General features: G+C 45.8%; 1 protein-coding gene across 1 annotated transcript in view; it reads right to left on the bottom strand.

The window, feature by feature from the left end:
• The window catches only part of ROCK1 (Rho associated coiled-coil containing protein kinase 1), a 99,115-nt gene that overhangs the window by 62,215 nt on the left and 22,782 nt on the right, over window positions 1–14,118 (bottom strand). The window contains exon 2 of the mRNA XM_066579638.1: window positions 2,411–2,492. Within this exon, the coding sequence (XP_066435735.1) occupies window positions 2,411–2,492 (82 nt within the window). The remainder of the gene's footprint in view (window positions 1–2,410; window positions 2,493–14,118) is intronic.

Raw genomic sequence — 14,118 nt, 5'->3', positions numbered from 1 at the left:
ATAAAAGCATGGCTTCACAGAAGAAGAGTCCAGGGGCTGAACTGGCCGCCTGCAATCATGCTGCTGGCAAGGTGTCGTCCGCGTCAGGGCTCCTGTCCATGGAACCCGACCGGCCCATGGACATGAGGCGTAAAAAGAAACACTACTCTCCTATTCTCTGCCACAACAATCAAGCGCTGTAGCACCCATGGTCGTCCAAGGTGATTCGCTTACAAGTGGACACACAATGTGACTGCCACAACCGATCAGTGGGTGCAGCAATCACATGCCCCTACTACTGGCATCATTGCCCATCCATTACAGCCATGGTGCTAGAAGTACGACACGTGCCAGCTGCATCACCATGGCAGAGGACAGGCGAGTATTTATTCACTTTTTTTTTTTTAATAGTTTTATAACATTTTCAGCTGTTTTTTCCCCAGAAATGGATATCCCCCTTTAAATCTATTGGGCTGTGATGACCAGGCCATACCCATAATACAATTGACAGATGTCACAAATGTTTTATTTTTTTAAGTAAAAGCATCACATGGCAAAATTTGCTACATAATGCCAGTTGTAGGTTGATAAATTGTGACCCTTCCTGAAAGGGATTTAGTAAAAATACTCAGGAGAGCACAAGTTTAGATCACAATGCTCCACTCATACAGTATAACATGCCACATACAGGTGCTTGGACCTCAACTAAAAACTAAAAGACGACAGAGCTAAAAAGCCGACTGTTCTTCACATGGCATGAAGAAGCACATTTATATCTATGTGCATGGCTGCCAATAAAGTGAAAATGCCCTTGACAAATATAAATGAAGCTCGCTAAGAGTTAACCTTCTCTTAGATGTGTTATTTATCTCTAGTATATTTACCTAGTTACTCATGAAAGACTGGACCACACCTTAAGCAACATTTGTAGGCCGGCTATAACCTAGGTAACTATTAGCCAACCAAGAGTAGTTGTATATATCCACTCACACCAAGAATTAAATGTGCGCACACATTAAAGGGCTATTCCCATTCTGGCTTTCATAGCTAAGATGGGAAACTTCTGGATGGCTGGCTACCAGGCCAGCGCCTACGGAAAGAGCTGAGCACTTAGCACATTGCCAGTGCTGTCACTGGAGCTCCACAGGGCTCCTTCACACTGGCCATCGAGATTTAGCCACGATAAAAATCGCATCTTTGTTCCCACATTTTATGAGCATTAGTGATGGTTTTCTCCGAGAATAGTCTGGCATTGCTGACGGACGCAATTTTCTTTTGCGATAAAAAAGAAAAAAATAGATTTTTTTTTTTTACAGCAAAAGCCAATAGGACTTTCTAATATTAAAAACGCATCGCATGAAAAATTGCAAGTTCGTGCGTTATGATAAAAAGGAGGCTCCATAGGGAAACATGGCTGACTTAGGAAGGAGAAAAAACACAACAAAAACAGCAAAACAGAGAAAGATAGGCTATGCTGCGATTTTTTATTTTTCAATCGCAGGATAGCATGAGTGAAAACATCACAAATGTGAAAGAAACCATTGAAAAATGTGGGTTTCATAATTCTGCATTTTCACTCACTCTCATGTTTTTCTCGCAACTCTACTACACGGTTTCCTTAGCCCCCATTCACTTCAGTGGGAGCTACAAAACAGCAATGCCCTAAGCACTCGGCTCTTTCCAACAGGTAGTCAGAATGGAGCTTCCAGGTTTTCCCACCTCGGCCACGCAAATCTGAGATGGCAATACTCCTTAAAAGTTTGCTAAACTTAATAATCAGTGGAGGCGTCATTGCTGAGTTCTCCACCAATCTTGACAATGGGGGTCTTGTGTCCCACTTTCCTCCTTATTTCAGGGTTATTGCACCGCCACTGTGGAGGAGACTGAATGGAGTGCTGGTTACATAAACGCACTGTCCAAGGAACTGCGGAGATATGAATGAAATGAATGGAGCGCTGCCCATTCCTAGTGACGTCACTGCAGAGGGAGAAGCATCCCCCACGGTGAGGAGAGCAGGACATAGGAGTCCTGTTCAAGATCAGCAGGGGGTCTCAGCGGTGAGAACCCCAGCAATCAGCAAGTTATCCCATATTCTGTGCAATTGTGGTACAATCCCTCCAATACTCAATTCCATTCCACAAGTCAGTACAAGCATTTCTTTAATCTCCATCTGTCCTCAGGATAAGTTAGAGGCTTCCTTCCAGGGGTCCCATCATAAAAGTGCTAATTTCCAATAAAATGACAGAAATCAGGCAGAACCCATTATATTCAATGGGTTCTATCAGGCACCACACGTTTCTGTCATTTGACTGATCTGACATGTTTGTCTTTCTTTTGTTCTTCTGCTTCACAACTGAAGAGAACAGAAATTTGGAGAAGAAATGTGAACACAGAGCCTTATAATTCACAACCAAAGAAAGAAACTTCTTACATCGATTTAGGAAGTTGTCGATGTTCTTGTTTTTCCTCATTGCTGGGAAGTCCAAATCGTACACCATAGCATCTAAGCCATCCTGCAAGAGAAGAACATACAGAGATCAGAGACACAAATTAGATATTAGAAAAAAACTTTGACAGTGAGGGTGATCAGTGAGTGGAACAGGTTACCACGGGAGGTGGTGAGTTCTCCTTCAATGGAAGTGTTCAAACAAAGGCTGGACAAATATATGTCTGGGATGATTTAGTGATCCTGCACTGAGCAGGGGGTTGGACCCGATGACCCTGGAAGTCCCTTCCAACTCTACCATTCTATGATTCTACGATAAACCTTAATAGAAATGTCATAATATACCAAATCGCACAGTGCAATCACAAGCCAGACGTAGCAGTACTGGGGGAAATTAGTCTTTATACTAAAAGTTATTGTATATACTGTTTCCCTGAAAATAAGACCTACTCTGAAAATAAGCCCTAGCATTTTTGAGGGTGCAGAATGATTTTTCAGGATTGAGGAGGCTTGAAGTATAAGATCTACTCCAAAATTGAGTCCTAGTTACAGTTAATGAAAAAAGGCAATATAAAAATAGTGTCCAGGCAGTTATACATGTAAAAAAGTAAAACCTTTTGGAGCAAAAATTAATATAAGGCCCTGCCTTATTTTCGGGGGAAACAGGGTAGTTAGTATTTGACAAAGTTTTGGTCATTAAGGCCCCCTGTCCACAGCCGTGACAGAATATCGCTAGCGGGGAGAGATGTCAGGTCTCCGCACTGAGACCACCTGACAGAGAATTGCGGCAAATCGCGATTTGAATCTTGTGAGCGAAGAATCGCTATGATTCTCCGCTTGAGGACGTCAGAACTGCGCTTTCCTTATTAAGTCTATGGAAAGCGTTTACTGTGTTACCCGCGGCCGGATTATCGCCACGGATAACACAATGAACTATCGCCCATGGACAGGAGGCCTAAAATGTTCTGGGCAACTGCATTAGGAAATAACATGCCACAATTCTAATAATTACCAGGAGTTCATGATTACAGAAAGAATCCATCTTTTTCTGTGCCACCTCAGCCCACAATGCCATGCACTACAGCCTTCTCGTTTACTGCTCACTCAGAGCTGCTGGAGTAAATATATTTATTTTATATATAGTAGGAGAGTCCCTTTAACTTAGCATTTCTTTATCTACTCCTGGATTTTGAGGACTATATAAAAGGTTGCATGTGCCCCCCGCCATGTGCCGCAGCGCATGTGCCCCCCGCCATGTCCCGCAGCGCATGTGCCCCCCGCCATGTCCCGCAGCGCATGTGCCCCCCGCCATGTCCCGCAGCGCATGTGCCCCCCGCCATGTCCCGCAGCGCATGTGCCCCCCTCCATGTCCCGCAGCGCATGTGCCCCCCTCCATGTCCCGCAGCGCATGTGCCCCCCTCCATGTCCCGCAGCGCATGTGCCCCCCTCCATGTCCCGCAGCGCATGTGCCCCCCTCCATGTCCCGCAGCGCATGTGCCCCCCCTCCATGTCCCGCAGTGCATGTGCCCCCCCTCCATGTCCCGCAGCGCATGTGCCCCCCTCCATGTCCCGCAGCGCATGTGCCCCCCTCCATGTCCCGCAGCGCATGTGCCCCCCTCCATGTCCCGCAGTGCATGTGCCCCCCTCCATGTCCCGCAGTGCATGTGCCCCCCTCCATGTCCCGCAGTGCATGTGCCCCCCTCCATGTCCCGCAGTGCATGTGCCCCCCTCCATGTCCCGCAGTGCATGTGCCCCCCTCCATGTCCCGCTTCATAGGAACCCAGCAGTAGGCTTTTGGACTTTGCAGGAGGATGCTAATAAACTCCAAATAAAGCTGCATTCACATGGGAAAGTTTCTTGTGAGCGTTCCATGAGATATCTGCAGTGGAAGACCAGCGAATGATTGCGGGAATGAATTGCGTATGGTCGCGGTTTTCCGCACGAAAGTACGGCTCTGGACAGCGTATCGTCTGAGTGGAAGAAAACAGGGACTGATCTCTCTCTGGTCTTTTGTATCTGGTCTCCCAACAAGTTGTGAGCGAATCCGTGCCCACACCTAATACTAATTGCGTACGCACTGCGGATAGCACACAACCATAGAGATCAATGGAGCCCATACGCGCTGAATCTGGGCTAAAATAGAGGTTTCTGCGTTTTTTTCTTCCTTTCATGGAATCCCCAAATCCTACCCACACGTCTGAGCGATCCAGCGAGCATCCATGCCTTTTAATGCCTGCTTATTACCATGTATCGCCCCGCGCGGACGGCGATCATTCGCCCACTCGCACGGCCCGTTTATACAGGCAGATAAAATCATTCGCTCACTAAGGCTGGGTTCTCACAGGGCAGATTCTCGGCGGAAATCCCACGGTTTGACCGCAGCAAAAAACCACGAGATTTCCGCCGGGAGAACCGCCGCTGCAAAACCCGCGGCGGCTTTGAAGCAGCCTGGCCGCTCGCTCTTCCGCTGCGGCCGGCGCTCCCATAGAGAAGAGCGCAGCCGCAGCGGGGAAAAAAATGGGCATGCTGCGGTCGGCAAATCCGCCCCGTGTGAACCCAGCTTTAATCGTTCAGCCGTTCACATTCACTGTTTAATCGTTGGCGTGTTTATACTGAATGATAAACATTCAAATTAGTACAATCCAGCATTTATTTATTTTTTAACGATAATCGTTTTGCCTAAAAGCACCTTAAATTAACCTTCAGATTCCATGCCGTTTGGGCTCTGCCTCTCACTAATTGTAGCTACAGACACGGTTTTGTACACAGAGTACTACAAAGCAGCAGAGAACATGTAGCGCTATAGTGGCTTCATGACCGCTTCCATTCCGTAACAGGTTTATACACTTCGCAGAAAAATGGGGGGGAAATAATGAAGATCTATTACAAAAGAGGTTACAAGAATTTGCCAACTCCACAGCAAATATTAGCTACGGCAAAGCTTCAGTCTAACCAGACGTGTGAGGCGAGGGCGATAAGCTGCTACGCGTAGCTTCTACAGCGGGGTTTGCTTCCACCAGCAGCAATTACAAGCATCTTCTTGAGTTTTGTGTCCCTTCGGCTCATCTTTTTCATACAAAGTCTATAGTTAGACAACTAATCCGGCTTGTTAAACATTCTCAAAACTGGTAATCGCCCTTAAATAAAATTGTCCCAAAAGCTCATAATCCAGATTTGTCAAAACACTTGAAATATGAGGTTGAAACATGAAAGCAAAACCAAGATAGAGTCTAGTCAGGAGATAAACGCTTGTGGAATTACCAGAATTTAAGACTACTTCTAGCTCTATAAACTAAGCTTATAGCTCCAAGTAGCTGACCCGCCGAGGATGTAAGTGTTTATAAAACGGACATCCTCGGTCTCAGCGCGTCAGCTACGTACAGCCATGAGCTCAGCTTATTGGGCTCAAATTAGCTGATAGACTCCCTTTAAAAAGAATCTGCCAGCTACTACGGGCACCATAGACCAAGTTTATGGGCTCACAGGTCGGGGGCTGCCGATCCAGGGGGATATTGATATGCTCCCGTCTCCCATTCCAGCAAGTCAGCCTGCAAAATTAAAGGGGTTGTCCTGCGCTGAAACGTTTTTTGTTTTTTTTCAATAGCCCCCCCGTTCGGCGCGAGACAAACCCGATGAATGTGTTGAAAAAAAAAAAACGGATAGTACTTACCCGAATCCCCGCGCTCCGGTGACTTCTTACTTACCTTGCGAAGATGGCCGCCGGGATCTTCACCCTCGGTGGACCGCAGGTCTTCTGTGCGGTCCATTGCCGATTCCAGCCTCCTGATTGGCTGGAATCGGCACACGTGACGGGGCGGAGCTACGAGGAGCAGCTCTCCGGCACGAGCAGCCCCATTCAACACGGAGAAGACCGGACTGCGCAAGCGCGACTAATCGGGCGATTAGACGCTGAAAATTAGACGGCACTATGGAGACGAGGACGCTAGCAACGGAACAGGTAAGTGAATAACTTCTGTATGGCTCATAATTAATGCACAATGTATATTACAAAGTGCATTAATATGGCCATACAGAAGTGTATACCCCAACTTTGTTTCGCGGGACAACCCCTTTAAGACCCTTTTACACACAACTATTATCACTCAATATTCACTCAAAAGCCATCTTTTGAGCGATCATCATTACTTGTAAACGTGCCTATCGTGCACTTACCTTCACTTTTCATCCATCGCTGAGTTCAGCTCAGCTTAAAATCTATTGGGACTGATAAGAGGGACGGCACGGATTAAATGTATTTTTTATTAAACTTTTTCCACCTTTTACATATCTTTATAATATTTTTGTATACAACTGTTTCCCCCCTCCCACCCCCCTTGAGGTCTCTCTCCCAACATTTAGTCCTTTAAAATCAGGGGTCCCCAACCACCGGGCCGCGGACTGGGCCGTTGGGTGCTTAGCACTGGTCCGCGGCACCGCCGGGAACTTTTGCTCTAAAATGCAAGGCCCGCGGGCCGAATCCGGCCCGCTGCCCTGTGCTGTGTGGCCTGCGGCGTGCTGACGCCGCTGACCACTGAAGCGATTACCAGCGGGGGCGCCGCAGCTCCCCGCTGGTAATCACGATGATCCCGGCGCACACACTGACGTCTGTGCAGCCCAGATCCTCTTCCCCGAGTCCCCTGCTCATTAGTTCCGCAGGAGAGGACTTGGGGAGGAAGCGTTCCAGGCAAGCAGACAGAGAGCGACAGCAGGGAGGAGGTAAGTATATGGGTTGGGGGGCTGCCTATTACAGGGGGAAGGGGGCTGCCTATTACAGGGGGAAGGGGCTGCCTATTACAGGGGGAAGGGGCTGCCTATTACAGGTCAATCATCTTGCCTGAGTTGCTGCAGATGTTTTACAGCACAACTCAAAAACCCATTCACACAATAGACAGTAGGGGATCCACTGACTTCTATGGGAGAGTGTTGTAGGTATTATTTGTGACCTGTGCAGGGTAGAGGAGGAGGTGAGCTGTTGTGAACAGTGAATCCTGCCTGTGATGATAATGAGAGGCCTGCTGAAAGGTTTTCTCTGCAGAACAGGAAGTACCAGCCTATTCTTAGGCTTGGGGGTCAATTTGAAAACTTTTTTTTTCTTCTCTTCTTTCTTTAATTATTATGGATTGTGACATAAAAATCAATGCGAAAAAGTAGAGAAAAAAAAGTTTAAAAAAAGAGACGGACAGAAACCGTGTGAAATGCTAACCCTTGGTCTATTGATGCTTATCGCCTACTCCTGGTTTCCATCTATATGCAGTTTTCTGTACAAAAAGATAGAAACCAGGACGGAACCAACGCTGAGTTAAAGAAAGATGGAGGGGAAAAAAAGAAAAGTTGCTTAAAAAGAGTCTAACTAATCAAGAATTCAAACAGAAGTGAGAGCTGCGCACCTAAGGGCTTCCAATCTACTTACTACACTAGATGCAAGGATTGACCTGCTTATGAGTAATCACAAACAAGGGGGGGGGGGGGGGTCCTAGAATCTAGCGGTGTTAATAGTGGTCGACGTTAAATCTCTTTAAAAAGTCCGTTGGCCCAGGAACCTGCTGGAGTTTTGTAACATTCTTGCAACTAATAGAAGAACTCTGATAGAGAACTTCTTCAATGTGTGGAGCTACGGTATGCTCTGGGACACAGGCACACATGTATCATCAAACAGGCTGAACCCAGTATAACAAGAACCACACACCTTATTGTACAGGGATTTAACCCTTCACCTCATTGTGTATCATATATGATACAGTACGCATTTCCATATATTTCTTAAGGGAATGGTTCTGCCTCTCTACAGCATAGTGTAACAGATATGAGACACTCGGTGGTAATTATGTGGAGCAGCCACTAGATGGCATAGTTGTCAGTTGCAGATTATAATATAGAATACTGTATAATTTGTTGTGTTTATGAAGTAAATGCAGTGAAGGGTTACAATCATGAAGGAATTATTCAAAACTGATCCTATCTGGAAAGCGCTCACTTTGTAGCCTGCAGGTGCTATGTTTCCATTACTGCCTGTTGCTCAAGCCTCAACGTCTTTTAGAGACCTCAATAGACTAAATAGGTGCGGGGCTTTAATATGGGCAGAAAACTGCATTTTTGGAAAGACCACCACAAACTGGAAAGAATGTGTTTCCCTGACACTAGATGTCCATGACAGTAAGCTACCCGGCACAACACAGCGCATACCTACATCTGGGCAGCCATCTGTGTGCATGGGCTGGGTATACCAGGAATACTTCTACATCTCTGAACTGCATGTCTCTGAAATCTGAGAAAGCTTTCTGGGCTTCCAAAGAAAACAAAATTCCTCCAAGTGAATGACTGCAGTAAAGTGCTGAATGGAGCACCAAGCGGACGACATTTCATCCCAGCTTTGATACTAAAAGGCAAAAACCGTATGACATCCTGCAAAGTGGCACCAAGACAGGGGAGGGGCGCTGGGGGCACTCATTGTAATGGTTAGGTCTTGTCATGTATGACCACAAAACACTAAAATACAGATCTGCCTACAGGAAATCACTGTCACAGTCATACAAGTGCTCCTGTTATATATGTAATAGATGGCCAATCACTGTGTACGGTATATATGCAGGAACATCTGCTGGGAACCTGGCAGTGAACAGCGCAGGGCTAGCGCTGCGGTCAGGCCAATAGTCCTTATATACAGTCATTTAGAGGGTTTTTAATCACGCACTCAAATATATACCAGCCTGGAAGAAACCGGCTATTGTGAATGTGCCCTTCCCGCATGGGCACTCACGCTGCCCGTGGGCCCAACAGGGCGATAACATACTGTCAGGTGTCACATGACCACGGCAACTACGTAAGACAAACTTGAAAAGTGGCCAGCGACAGATCACTCCAGTAATGTGGCACCAGCCAACAAGCCACGATGAATCAGAGTGTGATCACGGTGACTTGCGGCACAAGAACGCCGTTACATTTTTTTCTATTAAATATCCATTTTGAGTCATTTACAGAGAGGTTTAGGAATTGTAACCCCTTTTAGCGCGGGGAGAAGTCGCCCGTTGTGGGGCCAACGTAACAATAGAGATAAATCCTGCTGCAGATTCAGACAGTTTGTAGCGCAGTCGTTATGAGGAAGCGTCCCGTGTGCGCCGTTCTCTTCCGTCACAGGATTAGTTTTCCGCCTTTGCTGCTTGTTGTTGCGACACGAAGGTGTGTTTAAATAAACAGACCGACCTCCGATCCATCATACAGAGAGGATATCAGGCCGCCATCTTCGGGGGAAGCGCTTGTGGTTTTGTTGGTATCCTACGAAGCCGCAAGGGCTTACAACATGTAGACATTTTTTTCAGCTACATTAACCCCTTAGTGACCGCTACACAAACACGTGGGCTGCTTCTGAAGGGTTAAAGCAACAGTTTAACCACTTTGTATTTATTAGTAGTTTACCCATGGTTGAGCTGAGTGTCTTGGCAGTGCGCCACTGTTTCCACAAGGCATTTCAATGGAAGCCATCGGTAATAGCTGCAAGTGCAGGAAGCTCTCCGCTCATACATTATACAGTGCCCACCCCTATAGACAGGTCATTCCACCGTTATGTTAAGTGACGGGGATATTAACTAACTCCGGACAAGTTTTCTTTAAGAAAAAAAAGGGCAAATGATATGCAGCACAACTGTAGCAAGTTCACAGTAATCAAGACACGGCGAATGTTAAAATCGTGTGAATTAAGTGTGGTAGAATCCATTCACAAGTAATAGACTGAAATTTGTTCCAGATTCTCAGTGCAGAACCCTGATAGGCAAGTTTAATCTATGTACAACGTTGAGTAACTTAGAAATACATGACTTAGCTAAACCTGCACGGACTTCTAGCGCCATCCTTTACTAACCCCTTGGCGACATCTGCCATACATGTGCAGCCATGTACATAATGTATGGTGCAGGCTCTGGTGCTAACCGGCACCATCCATAGCCGGTACCAGCTAAAATATTACAGTTGCGATCATTAAGATTGGCGCCAATTCTGGCAGATAAAACCCTTAATGCAGCAGTCACTAGTGACCCGAGAATCTAAGGGGGCTTCCTCTATCAGTCCACTGGTGGGAATGTAAGGTGTCAATAAGTTTCCACATCAGCCAGGTGTCTACTGAAGGTCCCCCCTTCCTTCCCCAAGTCTACCAGGTCCATACACCCATTACATGAACAGGTATAATACGCTCCTATACCAAACTTTTGCACTGTATTATATAAGCAATTGCATTGTCAAGACATTTAAAAAAGAAAAAAAAAGTTGCCCAACTTTTCTGAAAACTGGCTAGACAGCAGATATGAACCAAAAAAAAAATAAATGAATACTACAGGATTAAACCCATTGAATGGGCTAATCCACATACAGATCCAGGACATCTATAAAAGCAACTTTGCAGCAGGAATACAAGGATTTGCCTCAAAGTTTCTAGTCTGGATTGTATAGGAGATTTGCAACATTTTCTGATGTGTATTTTGCCACATGAACAGACCAGAAACATCCCTTTGCTCTGATCCTGAAGCTCCTGCAGGAGTCTCTTCATCGTTTACAAGACTGCTGCAGCCAATCACAGGCCTCGGCGGTCATGTGTGCAGTCAGTGATTGGCTAAGGTGGTGAGTTGAGTGATGAGTAGCCCCTGGGATATTTGGACATTTATGGTATTGTTCTAGATCATCGATATACTAATTTTTTATATTGCTGTCCTCATACCACACTGTACTGAAGTTCTGAGTTCCCATTTCTGACTCATGCACATATTAGGACGGTTTCACATCTGCGTGGGAATTTCCAGCCGGATGTTCCGTTGTAGATCCGGCACAAAATACCCAAAGAAAAAGTGCTGCATGCAGCACCTTTACTTCTGACTAAAAGCCAGGCAGCTGCGCGGAAAGCCAACGGACCCCATTGTAACCGATGAGTTCCATTCAGCGTTCTTCAGTTCAGTCCCAAGATGGAGCATTTCGATCACAGGGATTCACCTTCCCAACTTCGCGAACGGAGCAGGAAAGCGGAACCCGAAGTGCAGATGTGAAACCACCCTTACACATGCATTGTTCACAGCGGTGTTCATTTTTGCGCTATGGGTTGACCTATTCCCAAAGCACAGGCCTTAAACAGGCAACTTGAAATGAATAAGAACTTTGACTGCAATACCAAACCGGGCCTCTGCAGTGGGAATGGAGCTGTCTGCTTCTGGCAAAGATCAGCTCTGTGCCTGAATGTAGCGGACCATTAAACAGCTGATGGTGGGGGTTACGGCGCGTGGGCCTGAGCAGCCCCAGGACAGGATAGGCCTTCAACAGCTCAAAACTGAGAAAATGCCACACAAAGAAATGCTCAAAACTAAGCAATTCTCTACCTGTTTATAAAAGTTTCAGATTTTGAAAAGTCAATTTTAAAATTTCTAATGAGGCCGGTTTCACATCTACACCACAACCTCCGGACAGAGGTTATGTCGCAGATCCGGTTGCAAATGCGGGAAGAAAAAAACGCTGCATGTTTCCATACCAAAACTGGGCAGCTGGGCGGATTATAGTCAATGGGGTCCACCAGGTGCTGTTCAGTTGGCTCAAAGACGGAAGCATTTGGCTGCGGGGATACTGCCAGCGGAAAAAAAAGCAGGTACGTGTGGATGCTGGCTGGGCACAGGGTGGGACTCCTGCCCATGTGCAGGTGGCCATAGACTGATAGTATCATTTCCGTGTACATAAACCAATATACTTACGAAGCTACTCAACTTTATTTGTGTGTGTAATAAATATATATATATGATTAAAAAAAACATTTTATCTGGAAATCAATCCTACATAAACAGTAACACATTGTAAGTATGCCCCTGCCCTTTAGCATGGATTGTGATTATGATTATGCAGCGCACCGACTGATGTCTCCTGAAATAGCGCTGCAAAAAAATTGCAAAAAAACTGTTATAACAAATTGGATAGTACCAATAACCATAATTTATACTTGCTTCTCCTTAGAAATTTTTTTAAAAATGAAGAGAAAGTAGAGGCTGGTGCCCTTTTAGGCAACTGTACTAGGCACTGTGCCAGCAGACCTCTTCCTCCCGCAGCAGCGGTGGTGGTACGCTGCGCCCCTCTGCAGTAATCAGGCCTCCGCAGATCCAGCAGCCTACTGATCACATTATCACCTTATATGTACTTTATTCTTCCAATACTGAATAAAAATACTTGTCTGCTGAGGTTTTGCTTCCCACACACTCCTACACCAAAGGGATACAGACTACTGCGCTCGTCTACCGAGGAAACCAGAAGAGAACTCAAGCAGCGGCCGGGATCACTGGAATATTTATTTATAAGATTACTGCTAGGATGTAGCTTTCTAATTTCTCTCCAATACCATCAGCAAAGCAAATGTATTTAGCTATACGACCGCCCGCAGTTATGGAGATCTCCCCTACCGAGGCTTCACAGCTCCCCCAGCGGTGGGGAGGACCCAACATTGCAGATCAGTAAGCTAGCAAGATACCCATAGAGGAAGATATCAGTCCAAGCCAAACTGGAGCTGCACCCAGCACCTCTAACCATTGTCACATTGGAGCATACTTTTTGAACTTCACGATCTGCAGAAGGATGTATAAAATAATTTCGGGGTGATTAGACAGAAAGAATTTCTTCCCATTGAATGAAGGTGTGACCAGTAAACAGACAAAGCAAGTTGAACAAGAAAACCACCAGTCAACCGAAAACTTTTATGATATACAACGGTCAACTTGCTCAGTTTTTATGATGGCTAAGGGTCCGTTTATACAGAATGAATATTGTCCCCTCCAAACCCCCCAAAAAACCACATTGGAGCGTTTGAACAATAACTGTTCAGTGTAAACATGGCCAATGATTGAACGATGAATGATAATTCGTTCGCTTCATTGTGACTCATCGTTTGGTTTAATTACTGACCGTTCAGTCATTCTCGTTCACTAGTGCAACGAATGGGAGCAAAGGAACGATTTGTAAACAAACAATTTATCTGCCTGTATAAACAGGCTGCACAAGCGAACTCTGTCATCGGTCGCTCATCGGTTCGCTTACTCTGGATGCACGTCGTACTCTTCCCACCATAGCGCACCGAGTTGGAATATTAGCTGCACATCCACTATGATCAAAACACATACGAAAAAAAGTTTGGAAGTTGACTCAGGCCCAAACACATGGGGGCTGCTCAGGCCAAGTTATCAGCTCTGTGGTCCCCAACTAGTAGCCACATGGGAACTGCAACCAGCAGAAGTAAACGCCCATTCATGCATAGAAGGATAGTAAGCACAGTTCTGAATTTAGCCAAGTAAACTTTCCGCGTAGATTCAGAACACTAAAACCAGTTCTTAGTACATTGGTTAATTGTTTGCATGGCAGAAACCAAAGAAAACACCCAACATAGCAAAACTTGAGGTTGACCCGACCACTGGCGACCGTCCACTGTTTCCTATAAACCCTGCAGTTATACACAAATTTAGTACTGTGAGGTGCATTACACACATGCTAACAATTACCAACTAATCATTCCCCTTTGGCATTACAGAGAACCGTTCTGAAAGTTAAAAAACAGCTGGCGAAGCGTTGTATATCCTCACCGGTAACCAGCGTATAACACAACAGACAGGTAAAAGAAGACTGGAGAGATAAGGCTGACCGAGAAGGCGACATGTACAGGAGGAGTGCAATAGTCAAAAAGCTAGAGA

Source organism: Eleutherodactylus coqui, chromosome 9 (assembly GCF_035609145.1).
Source record: "Eleutherodactylus coqui strain aEleCoq1 chromosome 9, aEleCoq1.hap1, whole genome shotgun sequence".
Lineage (NCBI taxonomy): Eukaryota > Metazoa > Chordata > Amphibia > Anura > Eleutherodactylidae > Eleutherodactylus > Eleutherodactylus coqui.
The sequence above is the reverse complement of the archived record's forward strand: the minus strand, read 5'-3'. Positions and strand labels throughout refer to the sequence as shown.